This window comes from Pygocentrus nattereri, chromosome 10 (assembly GCF_015220715.1).
Source record: "Pygocentrus nattereri isolate fPygNat1 chromosome 10, fPygNat1.pri, whole genome shotgun sequence".
Classification (NCBI taxonomy): Eukaryota; Metazoa; Chordata; class Actinopteri; order Characiformes; family Serrasalmidae; genus Pygocentrus; species Pygocentrus nattereri.
The window spans coordinates 10,156,774-10,172,156 of NC_051220.1; the positions used below are offsets into that span (position 1 = coordinate 10,156,774).

The window sequence follows — 15,383 nt, forward strand, 5'->3', positions numbered from 1 at the left end:
TTATATGTCTCAGCTCGGACTTCTGTTTGAATGAGGTATATCCAATCTGAGCCAATATCCAACATGAGCCAATCAGAACGAGGATCTTTTGCATGTATATTTATGTTGTAAAGGCACAATAACAATCTAAGGCATAAAGAGATAAAAGGATGTGCTCTAGACTGTGAATACTGCCACCACTCCTAGTTATGTTTATGCTATTATACCATCTCATACTATTTAGTGCAATACCTGCTCTCATGTAAATATAACAGTCTGTCTTATATTCTTATGTAAATATGCTAATAGATATCACTGCTGTCAGAACAAGATTATGTAACTCCAAAATGGTAACCTTACAGGAGAAAAGAAAAAACATACTTTGCTTTTAATGTAAGTCAGTGGAACCAGACTTTTTTTTACTATTGGGCTGTTTCTTCTGGTCCATTCATCATGAAATTTTCATACTATGTAAAGAGCAGCAGGCATTTTAAACTTATGTCAAAAACTGAAAAGATTCTTTCATAGTTTACTCAAATTTATGTCAGATTTTATCTGTTTTTGTTTCTGCCCGAAATGTGTAAGGTGGGTGCTATTATATGCCTTGCTACTGTAGCACTACAATTTCCCTGCGGGATCACTAGAGTTCTTTCTGTCTGTCTGTCTGTCTGTCTGGGAAAATGATCTTGAAAAAAATAATTATGAATGTTTCTTGTTCATAAACCAACTGTGTGTGTGTGAGTGTGTACGTATATGTATCTAGATATGTGTGTATATTTATGGAGGTTCTTCACACCCTCCCGAATGGTTCGATAAACAACTATCCATTGAGCGATTCTTTAGGGAATAAAAAGTGGTTCTTCAGTGGTAAAGCTTCAGTGTGTGTTGTATTGCAGTACTCCACTAGCACACACTGAAAATATATTTATATATTTATAGACTTTGACAATAAGCAGTGAATAAAAACCAGCTGCTTTTTGAGGATGGAACCTCTCACATTTCACTGCAGTTTTGGATAGTTCTGATTTCTTGTGCAGTGCTGGTGGCTCTCTTTTACAAAGTATCTGAGGCTGGTCCTGGGACTCATGGTAATAATTCTGTTTAATGAGTTTGCACCTGTTAAGACCATGAGAAATCTGATTATAGAAGCTTTAGGGTGGTTTCTGAATGACCTCACTATCAGAGCTTCATGCTTACACACAGTATCGGTATGCTGTTGCAGGATTAGACTGTAATGTAGAGTTTTACAATATCTACAAAATACCATGTTTTATAATCTGTATCTTCATGTTGTGATTGAGATTGTGATGCTTTCTTACATATTAAATTTGCACTGGTGAATCACTGATATAATCATAGCACAATTAAGGATGCATTTTGACCATAATCATGTACGTTTGTTATGCCATGTAAAGGCCTTGATTCATTAAATGCCAACAATGGGCTTTTCAGTCAAATTTGATATTCGAGTTGTAATCAATATGACATTTTCCCTACAAATGAAAACACTCAGATACAGCATCGTATTACTACCGTGATGCTTCAGACCAAGTGCACAGATCCATAACAGGTGTCCAGAACTTTACAGAGACAGCAGTCACTCTGAAGTCTTTAAGATAAACAGACATGCTGATCATCTTAGCTTTAATCCTAAGATCAGAGACATACTATGTATGTAAGTATGTGAATGCAAATGATGGTGCACTGCAAACGCACAGTCCTGCTGTAAAAACTTGGTGTGTTCTGATGTTACTGTGGTTAAAACACTCAGTACAAATGTAATCTGCTGTCATTATAACAGGTAACATATAGACAGTGGAGGAGTGAACGCTGTTCTATCACAATATGTCACCTGTTCTATCACAATATGTCATATTTATGTTTATGCGAGTGAACAATTTTTGCAAGAGACTCTTCGTCTACTATGACAGGTGACTGGCTGGTGGTACGGGACAGTTTGGCTAGGCTTGACAGTCACTATAGCGCCCCCTTGCTGTAATGCCCAGAATGTAGCTTGCACTTGTATTAAGAGACCCTTATTAGTCCCACAATGGGGAAATTTCACCTCCGCATTTAACCCATCTGGGCAGTGAAACACCACATACACACTAGGGGGCAGTGAGCACACTTGCCCGGAGCGGTGGGCAGCCCTATCCGCAGCGCCCGGGGAGCAGTTGGGGGTTAGGTGTCTTGCTCAAGGACACCTCAGTCATGTGCTGTCGGCTCTGGGGATCGAACCGGCGACCTTCCGTATTGTTATGAATTGTGTCCTGATATATTTTAGAATGCAACAACTCACTAAAACATGGCTGCGTAGCTCGCAGCACCTGCATTTGTGTGCTTGCATGAAGTTTATTTCTGCCTTTAGAAATTGCTGCCACTGTCTGCAGTGCCAAACATCACTAAAGTTTCTGTTTTCAGTATTTATTTACATGCCAAATTCACCCGGCCATGCCTTAATAGATTGTGCTTTGTGGACTGGGGCTCAATCATGCTGGAACAGAAAAGGGTCTTCCAAACTGTTCCCGCAAATTTGGAAGCAAAGAATTGTCCAAAATGTCTTGGTCTGCTGAAGCATTAAGTTTTTCTTTCACTGAAACTAAGGGTTCTAGGCCAACCCCTGAAAAACGACCCCATGATGTTATCCCTCCTCCACAAAACTTTACAGTTGACACAATGCAGTCAAGTAGGTAATGTTCTCCTGGTGTTCACCAAACCCAGACTCGTCCATCAACCGTTTTCATGGTTTATGCAAGCATAAACAAAAGTGCCCAGCACTTTCCTTCAGTTCATTTGTCCCCCAAAGTAGCACCTGATTTTGTTTCTTGTCCTTTATGGCCTCTTTTATCTCCTTCAGTGGATTATTTTTCCTAGAACTACATTGTTCTGAAATCTGATCTGCTTGTTTTTTTTATGTAGTGTGCCCCCCCCCCCCTCTCTCTTTCTCTCTCTCTCTCTCTGTCTCTCTGTTCATTTCTCTCTCTCTCTCTGCCTCCCCCCCATGTCTTTTTCAAAAGCAAACATGGTCACGTTCTCTTCTGTTTGCTTTTTCTCCGCAGACTCTCAGAACCCTGCCAAAGTGGTGCGCGCCAGTAAGCCCAGATCCAGGAAGTCCAGTAAGGTGAGTAAGGCCTTCTCTGCAACAACACACATAGTACCCTGAAGAAACTCAGGAAGAGCTGAACATGAGAAAGAAGCATAGCTCTAATTTGAGCTGTGAGCAATTCTGCAGGGATGTCTGTGCTGAAGTGGCTGTGGTTGTTCAGATGTTTTGTTGCTGTTGTAACAAAACCTGAAATGAAATCTCAGAAATGGTAGCTCTCAGGAGGAAACGTTCTTAGCTTGAATGTACATTAACATAACAAGATTTTATTCCAAGTAATTTTGTCCATTCATCATAAAATGAAAAGGCAGCTGCCACTTATTAAATACAAAAAATAAAAACAGAAAAAGGTACTAGGACCAGTATTGCAATTGTGATGTAAATGTGATTATTTTCTTTAAATGAAGCTCCAGTTTTTTTTAGTTGTTGTCAGGAAGATCAGCGCCTCCATTTTTATGGGACTTTAGGCCCAAAATCTGAGTCTAGTGTGCTAGACTGCCAGTTCCGCAGCTCTGTGTTGTCATAAATTTACCTACTTTAAATTTACAACTATTATGAATGTTGTAAGATATAATGTAAAGTGGCGGTTTTTCAAAATGTGATTTTGGTCTAAAACTTATCAGTTATCAGTAGTGCTTTAAATCACTTGAAATTATCAATGGTTCCAGCAGCGTATTTATACCAGCATATACAGGCTTTAAATACTTGCTGATTCTTCTGATCAAATATCAAATACTTGCTGTCAAAATCAGCTTAAAATCTACAGTATGTGAAGCATTTTAGTCATCCATCCGTTGTTGGTGTGGTAGTTTCAGAGCAGCTCTTGTGCTGTACTAACGCTGTGGCTGAGTTGAAAGCCATGCAGTTTGTTGTGCTTTGGGGCGAGGCGACATGGGTGCCTGGTGAGAATTTGATGGATTTGACTAAACCAGGTGTAATTAACATAATTTTAGCTCTTTCCACTTTTACATAATAACTGCTTTATCTGAATACTAATCATAATATTTTAGGCTACAATTTGTGCACCAAATGAATACCAACATAAAGAATGAACACTTTATCCAAATCTATTTATATAAAACAAATAAATTAATCACTACATGAACCCAACTGGATACAGATCTCCTCTCGTGCTAGCTGCATGCTATAAACAAATGTCAAAGTTTAAAGTATGATCTTATTGTGTTATGTGAATGCTGTTAATTTAATAATGTGAACGTGAATAGCGCTAATGGTTCTAATGCTCCTTGTTAATCTGCTCTGGTTACAGTTTGACTGTGTGCTGTGTGTAAGGTAGAAGCCGTGACTCATGTCGGTAATCCTCTCTCAGTTGTGCCTCAGCAGTGACCGGGTCTGCTCGAAGAAAGTGACCTATTGCTATTTGAAACTTGCTTACGCATTCATTTGCAGAGTTCAGGGCAGCTGGGTTTTCGAACAGCGATGTCTTCCAAAAATAGCCGAATGTTTGAAGAAACATTCAGTGGAGACCAAATAGAGTGTTAACCAAGTGTTAATCACATTATTTGTAGCTCTCATATTAGTTAGATGGATAGAAAGGAACTCCTATCAGTCCAAAAAGAAATTGCAACGATATAACTGTACAACTCGCGCATGTACACTACCATTCAGAAGTTCCAACTACTTGTCATATTCTCAATTTTTAGTTTCATATAGAATTTATTTATTTACCTATAAAATCTACATTGTAGATTTAAATATTAAACTAAACTCAAAACATATCTTAAACGTTTTTATTTTTCAAGTATTTGTAAAAGAACAATAAGTTAACAATTAAATAATATACTGAAAAAATGCATTTTGATCAAGTTACCTGCCTGGTTTGATCTCCCGGATATTACCATTATTTAGAAATTCTTTCTAGCTTATAATCGTATTATAATCTAAGTATTAATTTATAGTGACTTCATTCTGGATGTTAATTGTTTGATTCTGGACTTATCATTTTATTTTTATTCTGGATGTTAATTTCATTTTATCTTAATAATGGATATTCATTTTATTAGAACTTCATTCTGGATATTCATTTTTATTAGAACTCTGTTCTGGATATTAAGTTTTATTAGCATTTTACCCTGATTTTAATTTTATTAGAATGTTATTCCAGATATTAATGTTATTAGAACTTCGTTTTGGATATACATTTTAAGTTAGAACTTCATTCTTGATGTTCTGCAGCTTTCTCAATCATTTGTAATCATCCACAGCTCTGTTCATTGTTCTGGACACATCAAACTTTTTTTATTTTTTATTCGTAAACAGCTTCCTAGCTTCCTGTTAATAATTTGCAAGATTTCAAGCATTCTTGTATAATTTACACATTTATTGGTGAAAAAATTGGTAATAGCATTAGCATTCAATAGCTTAAAAAGCGTTGATTCTCAATGGTAGCATTTAGTATGAAGTTTACAAAGTGTATTTTTACAAAAATGCCTCATAGTGAATGTTGACATAGTCAAGTGTAACTTGAGGTACATGCTTGTATTACATGTTAACATTTTTTGGTGGTGGTGTTGTGTGCTGTGGTGCATATATGTGGTTAGTCACAGTTTGTTGCCCTGTGTTTTTGGGGGTGGAGGGTCTTCGCCAACACTTATCTGGGCAGGAGTCAGCACTGGCCAATCAGAGGCCAGTTCATTGTGTGTTTGTGTCCACTGTCTTCTGTGTGGGTGTTTTTTTTTTTTTTTTCTGTTCTTCTTCTTGGAGAGAGCTGTCAACATCAGAGTTTAACTTTTAGCCATGAGATGTTACAGAAAACAACTGGGAAAGAAAACTTTTGTGGGCAAAAGTTTGGGCACTCTGGTCAAATTCTATGTTGTTGTTGATTTTCTAAGTGAAAATAAATTACACATACTCCGCATATAGACATAACAATACACATCATTACTAGTTGTTTTACTGAATTTAGCATATTAGCAAATTAATCATATATTCTGGCCCGTGAAAAAGTTATAGTACATTAGCACCCCGATGTTAAACTCATATTAATCGCATATTATGGCATATTAATCGAAAATGTGCACAGAATGAGCTCAAATGCCATATTTCAGTGTTCTTCTCTGTGTAGGATGTGTTAACGTGTAATTTGACTGGTAGTTTTTCACACAACTATATAAAATTTTATGATCTTCTTTCTAGCTGTTAATTCTACTTTAATTGTATTGTGAATGTTAATTTAATTGCATTCAAAAAAAATCCTGATGCATTCTCACACCCCTATAAATGACGGCATCCTGCAATCCAGTACATGTGACCGAGTTCTACTCTGGAGTGGATTCCTCCTGCATCGTATAGGAACAGAATGATCTCTCTTACACGTACGCACACCCCTTACTCCACTGCTGGGTGAAGGTCTGATGGTTGTGTTCCTTAACTGGAGATCTGAGACCTCATAATAGTTACATACAGCGCAGGAAACAGCTGAAATAAGTTTCTAACCTTCTCAATATAACCTCAATCTCAATACGCTGCTCAGGATTCTGGGAATCTGCTTTGCATGGCAGTTTTTGTGGAATGAGCAGTGTTTCTGCTACCTGACAAACTAAAAAGAAAAAATACTGTTGCTTGTGAATGGGGCGGGGCGACCCATAGAGTGACATGGCCTATCCCACTTCTGCCTACCAGCGGATCCCATAAATCAACCAAGCTGGCGATTCTATAAGTGTCCTCAAGCATTCCTCTGCTGGAGTCACTGTAACGGGAGCCCAGCAGGCTCATTTTTCAGAGCGCAGAGAGAAATTCATCACCGTCATGAGTCTCGGTCTCACTGCACAAGGTTGTCTTACTGTCCGGTAGTCGAAGACCACCAAAGGCCCTGTCTTTTTTTAAAGAAATTGTTTGGCAAAAGTTCAAATGTCTGTAATGTTGCCCTTTAAACCAAATGTAGTTGTTCAGCAGAGACGTGTTTGGTGTCTGAAGTTTGTTTCTTTAGTTCTGCATTGGAGCTAGGAGGCTAATGTAGCTAACAAGCTAACTAGTTTAACTAAGCTTTTAGCTAAACTAGTTGTGTCCATAATTGAATCCATATTTAAAGATAACAGTGATTTTTACAGTGTCAGGAGCTTCATAATCAAGCCATTAAAGGTTACTGAGTTACCACACACTGTTTGAGGCATATCAGTATACGGTTAACATGATGCTAACAGATGGCTGTTAGCTTCCATTACTTGTTAGCTACATTAGCCTCATAGCTCCAGTGCTAAAACTAAAAAAAGCAAACTTCAGACACCAAACATTGGCTGAACTATTAGAAGGGGATTGTGGGAGCTTGTGATTTTACTTTTGCTTACTGACTTTGACTGACTGATCAGTTTACCATCCTTCTTTTCCTGTATTGTCCTGTATTATTCAAGGTGATCCCAATTAGAGGTGGACGATATGGCAAAATATAATATTGCAGTACTTCAGGAAATTTTTGTGCTGCATGATACAGTATGTTACATTGTTTTTTTGGGTCCCCCCCCAGACATCTAATCAGTTGGAACAGAGCAAAAGAAGCTACTTTCTTTGATCTTTATTCAGTAGTTGGAGCGAAATCCAGTTAAACTGGTCTAATTTTGCTCTGAAACTTGCAGCTTGTCTGTATCTAGAGGTAATGACGATATACATATGTTCAGAAAAGCATATTGTAGTTCATTGTGATATATTACAATTACAATATGTGTTGTCATATTGCACACGTGACTGACAATATAACCCATAATTTCAACTATTTTTGATGATCGCAATTAGGCTGACTGCAATCATTTCACACAGACTTTAGATTTCACAGTCATATTTTGCCACAACTAAATGTGTGCATGTTTTTAGCATGTGTGCTTCCAAAAATTAGTGTTTTGTTTTGTTCATATGTTCCTTCATAGCTTTGATTGACACAACATAAAATACTGTGCAACGGCAGACGTTTGAGTAAATGGCTAGATGGCTAACTGGCTAATTTGGCTTCTTTAAGCATGTGTTTTAATAGTTGCAAACAATGGAGCAAAAAAGACAATTAAATTACTAATTAGAGTTATTTATGTGGCGATTAAAATTGTCTGCTAAAATTTAATGATCATGTCAGCCCTAATTAGGGTGAAGTCTTGGCCCAGTTTGGTCTGGTTATAGGACTTGAAATGTAATTGAATGTTGTGGCACATTAAAGACACTTTCTACTCTAAAACTAGCATTGTAATCATTAACTGTTGTTTTATGTAATAGTCTGTTGTCTAGCATTGCTTTCTTTGTCTATGTCTTTCAGATGGAATTCACAATTTTATATTCTATTTCCAAAAATGTTAATGTACAATAGCAAATTGTGAATAAAACAAAATGCAGTGATGTGCAAATCATTTGAACCCTATATTTAATTGAAAATGGTACAAAGACAACATATCAAATGTTGAAACTGAGAAATGTTACTGTTTTTGGAAAAATAAAGGCCCATTTTGAATTCCAAAAACAATTCCAAATGTTGATTTCTTGGACCCATCATGCATTACACAAATATCCTACAACCGCTGGCAATCCCCGCATACGATAAAGAAATTTTAAATTATTGGTTAATTCTTTGACTTTAACGATTGTATATAGTGTTTTCAGCTTTGTGCTTCTTATGTTTTTTCCCACCTTCTTCCTCGTCCAGTCAAGTGACTTCAGTGACATCACAAACTGGCCCACTCCTGGAGAAATAGCCAATAAAGAGGTGAGAAGAACAGATTTGTGTATGCGTGTTGGATGCAATGTCTTTGAGTTTTGCTCTTGTTTTTCTCACATTTGACATTTTAAATGTTTGTCTATCCTCTTAAAAGGGAATTCCATCAATTTCCCAAAATTGCACCATAATTCAGTGTGTGAATGTAAACAGAGTGATTCATTGTGGTTTGGTGTGAAATGGTTTTAACAGTGGTAGTGATAGGAACCAGGGGTCGCTATGACTACAACACAAATATAGACATTTTATTTACTTTTTATTACTTTTTTACATTTTATTTTATTTATATAAAATATATACATGTTAATTGTGGTAAAATAGTGCACAATCCAAAGAAAAGTATTAGACCAAAATCTTCTCAAATGTCCTCTCAACATCTCAGACATCAGGCAGTGTATTCATAAGCATTTAATGTAATAACTTTCTGTGAGGGAGTTTTAGAGGTGGACATCTGGTTCCTATCACCACCACTGAGAACAATTCTGACTCTGCAAGTTTCTCTATAACACAGCATTTCACACCAAACCACTCAGAACTACTCTGTTTACATCTTACCCAGATAATTATGCAGACATTTTGAAATTGAATTTTAATATGTGAGTCCAACCTGTATGAAAACTAAAAACAGGTTTTTTTTTTTTTAACTCAAACCCTGAAGAGCTGGTTTTTAGTTTCTTTCTGATCAGATTTTAGTTTCTTTCTGCTCAGACCGACCTCATTCAACTCATGAATGGCTTAAAGGAGTAGTTTGGCAGAATGTCAGATTCACCTGATTTCCCCCTACTCCAAATATTCAGTGTCCAAAGTTTGCTTCTTTAGTGCTTTCGTCCATTTATAGAGAGCAGTATGTCACTAACTTAACTGAACAGCTTCACCAGTCTAAAGAACCTTTTCATGGTGCATTGAACCCTTTAATCATGCAAAGGGTTCTTTGTGTGTTCATGAAACCCTTGAAGAACCATCTTTTTAAGAGTGTAGTTAGCTACATTAGTTTTGAAGCACACTTTGGACTCAAATTGAGTTTTAATCAGTACAGTTTTTTCTTTCCCCAAAGTCATTTCCAGCCACTTCTGTTGGTCCATTCATCATAACATTTTGACACATTGTAAAACAGAGGTAATTTTCTCAAATTGTATATAAAAATAACAATTTATTTCTTTTTGAACAGCACTGGTATGCCTGTTATCATAAAACTGGATTTCCAAGGTCTAAACGTAGTGTAGATCAGTGCTATGGGAACATTTAAACATATCAAATAAGAACTTATTCAGTTTTCTGGCCTTTAAAAAAAGAAAAAGATTTCAATATTCCTCTGAATGGAGTCAGCTGTGTTTTACTCTCAAGGCCATACAGCTTGTTACTCTGCAGAGAAATGCAGTGAGTGCTTTGAAATTGCTGCCCACCTGGTTTTACCTGCTCAGGTGATGCTGTGAAGCCTCTTACCTGTAGCCTCAGGCAAGGTGGAGTGAGCATCACTTAGAGCGCAGTTATAGACTGTTGAGGAGATTTTTTTTGCAGTGACCTCTGGATAGAACACAGTTTTACTGTGGAATCTGTCTGGTTTTGACTTGTTTAAAAGTATTCTGTGACACTAGGGGTGGACGTTGTTATTTGCCCTGAGTTGTACTGATTAGTGATTGGTTGTTGAAACCCCCTAGCAGCAGCAGAACGTGATCAACACGCAGGGCCGGAAGCCGACAGTGGGACGGAGGGAGAGAAGGAGGGATCGTGGAGGAGAGAAGAGGGAAAAGGAGAGCGGCAGCGATGGAAGTGACAGTAAAGAAAACAGGGAGGCGCAGCAGGAGCCAATGACTCACCTCCCCACCGAGCAGGGGAAGGAAACAGGCAAAGAGATGCAGAACAGCGCCTCCCGTAGGAGAGGAGGTGAGACATATATATATATACGTGCTCATATATACATACACACACACACTATATGTGTGTATATAATATAAAACATGTATACACACACACACAGTATCTCACAAAAGTGAGTACACTCTTCACATTTCTGCAAATATTTTATATCTTTTCATGGGACAACACAAGAAGTGAAACTTGGATATGACAAAGTAGTCAGTGTACAGCTTGTATAGCAGTAGAGATTTACTGTACTGACAATGTCTAAATAGCTGGCAACACAAGTGAGTGCACCTCACAGTGAACATGTCAAAATTGTGCTCAAATGTCAATATTTTGTGTGACCACCATTATTATCTAGCACTGCTTTAACCCTCTTGGGCATGTAATTCATCAGAGCTGCACAGGTTGCTACTGGAATCCTCTTCCACTCCTCCATGATGGCATCATGGACCTGGTGGATATTAAGCTCGTTCTCCTTCTGCTTGAGGATGTCCCACAGGTGCTCGATTGAGTTTAGTTCTGGAGACATACTTTGCCAATCCATCAACCTTTACCTTCAGCAAGGCAGTTGTCATCTTGGAGGTGTGTTTGTGCTCGATATCGTGTTGGAAAACTGCCATGCGGTGCAGTTTCCGAAAGGAGGAGATCATGCTCTGCTTCAGAATGTCACAGTACATGTTGGAATTCATGTTTCCATCAATGAACAACAGCTCGCCAGTGCCGGCAGCACTCATGCAGCCCCAGACCATGATGATACTACCCCCATGTTTGACTGTAGGCAAGAGACAGTTGTCTTGGTACTCCTCATCAGGGCACCACCACACATGCTGGACCGCATCTGAGCCAAACAAGTTTATCTTGGTCTCGTCAGGCCACAGAACATGGTTCCAGTAATCCATGTTCTTGGGCTGCTTGTCTTCAGCAAACTGTTTGCAGGCTTTCTTGTGCGTCAGCTTCAGAAGAGGTTTCCGTCTAGGACAACGGCCATGCAGACAGAGTTGATACATTGTGCGGCGTATTGTCTGAGCACTGACAGGCTAACCTCCCTCTTCTTCAACCTCTGCAGCAATGCTGGCAGCACATTTCTGCATATGACACTGAACATGTGGACTCAACTTCTTTGGTTGACCCTGGCGAGGCCTGTTCTGTGTGGAACCTCTACTAGAAAACTGCTGTATGACTTTGGCCACCATGCTATAGCTCAGTTTCAGGGTGTTAGCAATCTTCTTATAGCCTAGGCCATCTTTGTGGAGAGCAACAATTCTATTTCTCACATCCTCAGAGAGTTGTTCTCCATATGGTGACATGTTGAATATCCAGTGGCCAGTTTGAGCGAATTGTACCCAAAACGCTAAATTTGACAGCCCTGCTCCCTGTTCACACCTTGAACCTTGTAACTCTAACGAGTGTCATGACACCAGGGAGGAACAACGACACAGTTGGGCACAATTTGGACATGTTCACTGTGAGGTGTACTCACTTGTGTTGCCAGATATTTAGACATTAATGGCTGTGTGTTATTTTCAGAGGACAGGAACTGACTACTCTAAGTTATATATTAAATATTTGCAGAAATGTGAGAGGTGTACTCACTTTTGTGAGATACCGTGTGTGTGTGTGTTTACAAAAAACCTGAACAGTCACATTACATTCCACAAGCAGAAGAAACACCCATTTCCAGCACCTCACACTCATTTCTGGTTTAAACCATGCCCACTTTCTGTCTGCCGTTTTAAAGAAGGTATGTAAATGTATTGTTTTAGTCAGTACATCTGTGTTAGTATTTTAATGTGTGCCCAGCCCTAATAATAAACATCAGTACTTATAACATTACAAAATCAGATTACCACTTGGTCACTTTCACAATTAGGTCTATTAAGTTGATCATATATTATAAGCTGATCATAACCTCTTCCACAGTCACATATTTTACATTTTGAAATGTTTTCATCCATTGGGTTCATGCAAAAGCATGTAAACAAAGGAAAGTAGAAACCATTTATTGATACATCACATGTCTTACAAAACAAGAAGAAAGTTCAAGCTTGGTACTTTAATGCCTTTAGAGTGTAAATCCTCATGTCTCCAAAATGCTAACTTAAAGGAGAAGGGAAAAACCTCCCTAACCTCCCTTAACTGTAAGTTAATGTAACTAGACCTTTTTGTCAAGCAATTTTAGAACATTTGGTTATGAGATTTACTCAGAATATAAAGAGCAGCTGGCATTTTTAAATTATGCGAAGAAATGAAAAACAACAGAAATAGATATGCAAGGTTTTTTTCTGACAGTGATGTTTAATGATGTTCCACAGGGCAGTGTTTTCCAGCCTGGTCTCCCACTCTGCACATTTTAATGGTTGTCCTGCTCCAACACGCCTGACTCAACTCATCAGCTAATTGATTAGCCACGCTAAAACTTGCAGTGCAAGGATTGGGCTGTCTATCCCAATGACTGTAGAAATAAATGGAATTCCAGCTAATTCAATAAATGAATCCAAGTTCACTTAATAATTACTACTCTAGAGAAGTATGTTGTAAGTTTGTAGTAGAGTAGTAAGTTTGAACACACTTGTACATGTTTTGTTGATTTTTTTTTTTTTTTTTAAAGTGAAAATGAATTAATACATAACTTGTGTACATATTATACACATATATTGCTACTGCCAGAAAAAACACCTCTTCATTTGGCCGTTTTCCATTTTTGCCGTTTTTTCAGTTTTTTACATAATTTCGAAATGTCTTTTGTCCTTTACATAGTGTGTAAATTTCATAATGAATTGACCAAAACAAAAGGCTCAAAATAACTTGTTCTGGTTCCTTTGACTTACATTAAAAGTAAAGTAAGTTTTTCCTTCTCCTGTAAAGTTACTATTTGGGAGAGATGAGGTTTTGTTCTGACAGCAGCAATATATATACTGCAACTGGTTACTTAATGAACTGAATTTATTCATTCATTGAGGGATAAGCCATGCAGAGCTACTGTCTCTGGTTTAAAGGCCATGCTGGTGGGGGATGTGGTGTGGTGGGTGTCATGTTGCAGCAGAGCTGGAGCTAAGTTGTGGGGTTAGTTCATGTCGCTGAGCAACAGGGCCATCCACAGCGCTGCTGACTGACTGTCCAACTCTGACTGCCAGAGAGAACTGCTGACTGATTTCAGTGTTTAATTACAGAATAATAAGATATTAATTATAATTACTTTTCATTTTTATTACTAACTCCACTTTGAATTTAGGCTGAAAATTCTGAATAACTGATATCAACTAATGTTAGTTGATAGTCATCAAACAGGTTTTAATTTGAAAATGGTCATAATTAGTACTTTGTAATAGCATTAATATCATTTATGATAATACATAATACTGTCACAGTCAGTGTCCACCCTTCATTAATTTGATTTCCAATCAAAACAGTCATGTTTATTAAATAAATAATTTTAATTGAATCCTGTTTCCATCCTTTTCTTTTTCTCAAAGAATCTGCAGACACACCTCCAATGTTCAGTCTTAGAAGTTGGTTGATGATTTTCTGAAGTAATCAAACACCTTCGGTGATGTTGGACTGTGGAGTGGTCAGTCTATTATTGAGCCTCTCTGTTTGATTATTTTAGGCTGGAGGAGGGAGCGGGACTTCTTCAACGATGCGTCCAGCATCCGCAGTGAGGGCAGCAGTGTTCGCGACAGCCTCAGGGGGCGGGGCAAAGGTCGCGGCAGGGGCAGAGGTCGGGGCCGAGGTAGGCACGCCGTCAATGTGGCAACTGCTTAATTTGTCGCTATTCTAATTCTCTGTTCGTTATTGATAATGGCAGCATGCAGTGAGCTGTGTGTGTGTGGATTTGAGTTGAGAAAACCTGCATTTATAAGCAGAAGATAAGTTATTATTAGAATTAGATGAAAATTTGCTGTGCATAAATGTAAACGTGACTCATTATGCAACTGGGTAATGAATTTTTTTAAGGAGTCATTCAATGAAAAATCTTAATTTACAGTTTTCCATTTATGTCAGACTTAGTTCATCAGCCAGGATGTGTTTGATCCAAATTTAGAGTCTTTAGCCCTGGTGCTATAAGGCTAACGTTGGTAACAATAGTCAGTAGTCACCCAAATCTTTTCTGTAAAAACATCCACAAAATTGATCTCAACCTGCTCAAACCTCATCCAGCTCTTCATAAAGGTGGTGCAGACTTGTCGAGTTCAGCACACAAAATTACTCACTTTGAGCTTTAAACAGAACCAAAACTTTACTGTGTAGCTCAAAGCTGTGGGCAGCCAAATGTGTTATACTGGATTCTGCTACCTCTTCACCTAATATGGACCCGCAGTTTCTGGTACTTTTATCAGCACATATCTTCACTTTTAACATCAACAGTTATTTATAAAGACAAAAAGAAATAGCAAATGGGTTGTGTACTTACAACACAAGTTGTCTAAAGTGGCTGCCTGCTGTGTTCAGCTACACTGAAACGTTTTTTTCATGTTTACAGCTCAAGTCATACTGTGTGCTAAGCTACATGTCTGTGCAACCTTAATAAAGACCTGGCTGCAGTTTGAGCGAGTTGAGAGAAGTTTTGACGATGCATTTATGGAAAAGATTTGGGTGACTTAACTTGTAGTGTTTGTTAGCAGTGTTAGCCAGTGCAAAACTAAAGAAGCAGAATTTGGGTACCAAACATATCTTGGCTGATCAGCTACATCTGGGATCATTTGAAAATTGTTAAAACTGTGTACATTT

The 15,383-nt window shown here is 38.0% G+C and overlaps 1 protein-coding gene across 3 annotated transcripts in view; it reads left to right on the top strand.

The window, feature by feature from the left end:
- larp1b (La ribonucleoprotein 1B) overlaps positions 1 to 15,383 on the top strand; it is a 62,807-nt gene that overhangs the window by 18,051 nt on the left and 29,373 nt on the right. For 2 of the 3 annotated variants that reach the window (XM_017716737.2, XM_017716738.2), the window contains exons 2-5: positions 3,039 to 3,100; positions 8,724 to 8,783; positions 10,451 to 10,676; positions 14,263 to 14,385. In XM_017716737.2, the coding sequence (XP_017572226.1) occupies positions 3,039 to 3,100; positions 8,724 to 8,783; positions 10,451 to 10,676; positions 14,263 to 14,385 (471 nt within the window). The remainder of the gene's footprint in view (positions 1 to 3,038; positions 3,101 to 8,723; positions 8,784 to 10,450; positions 10,677 to 14,262; positions 14,386 to 15,383) is intronic. The other variant, XM_037541877.1, reaches the window with a different exon arrangement.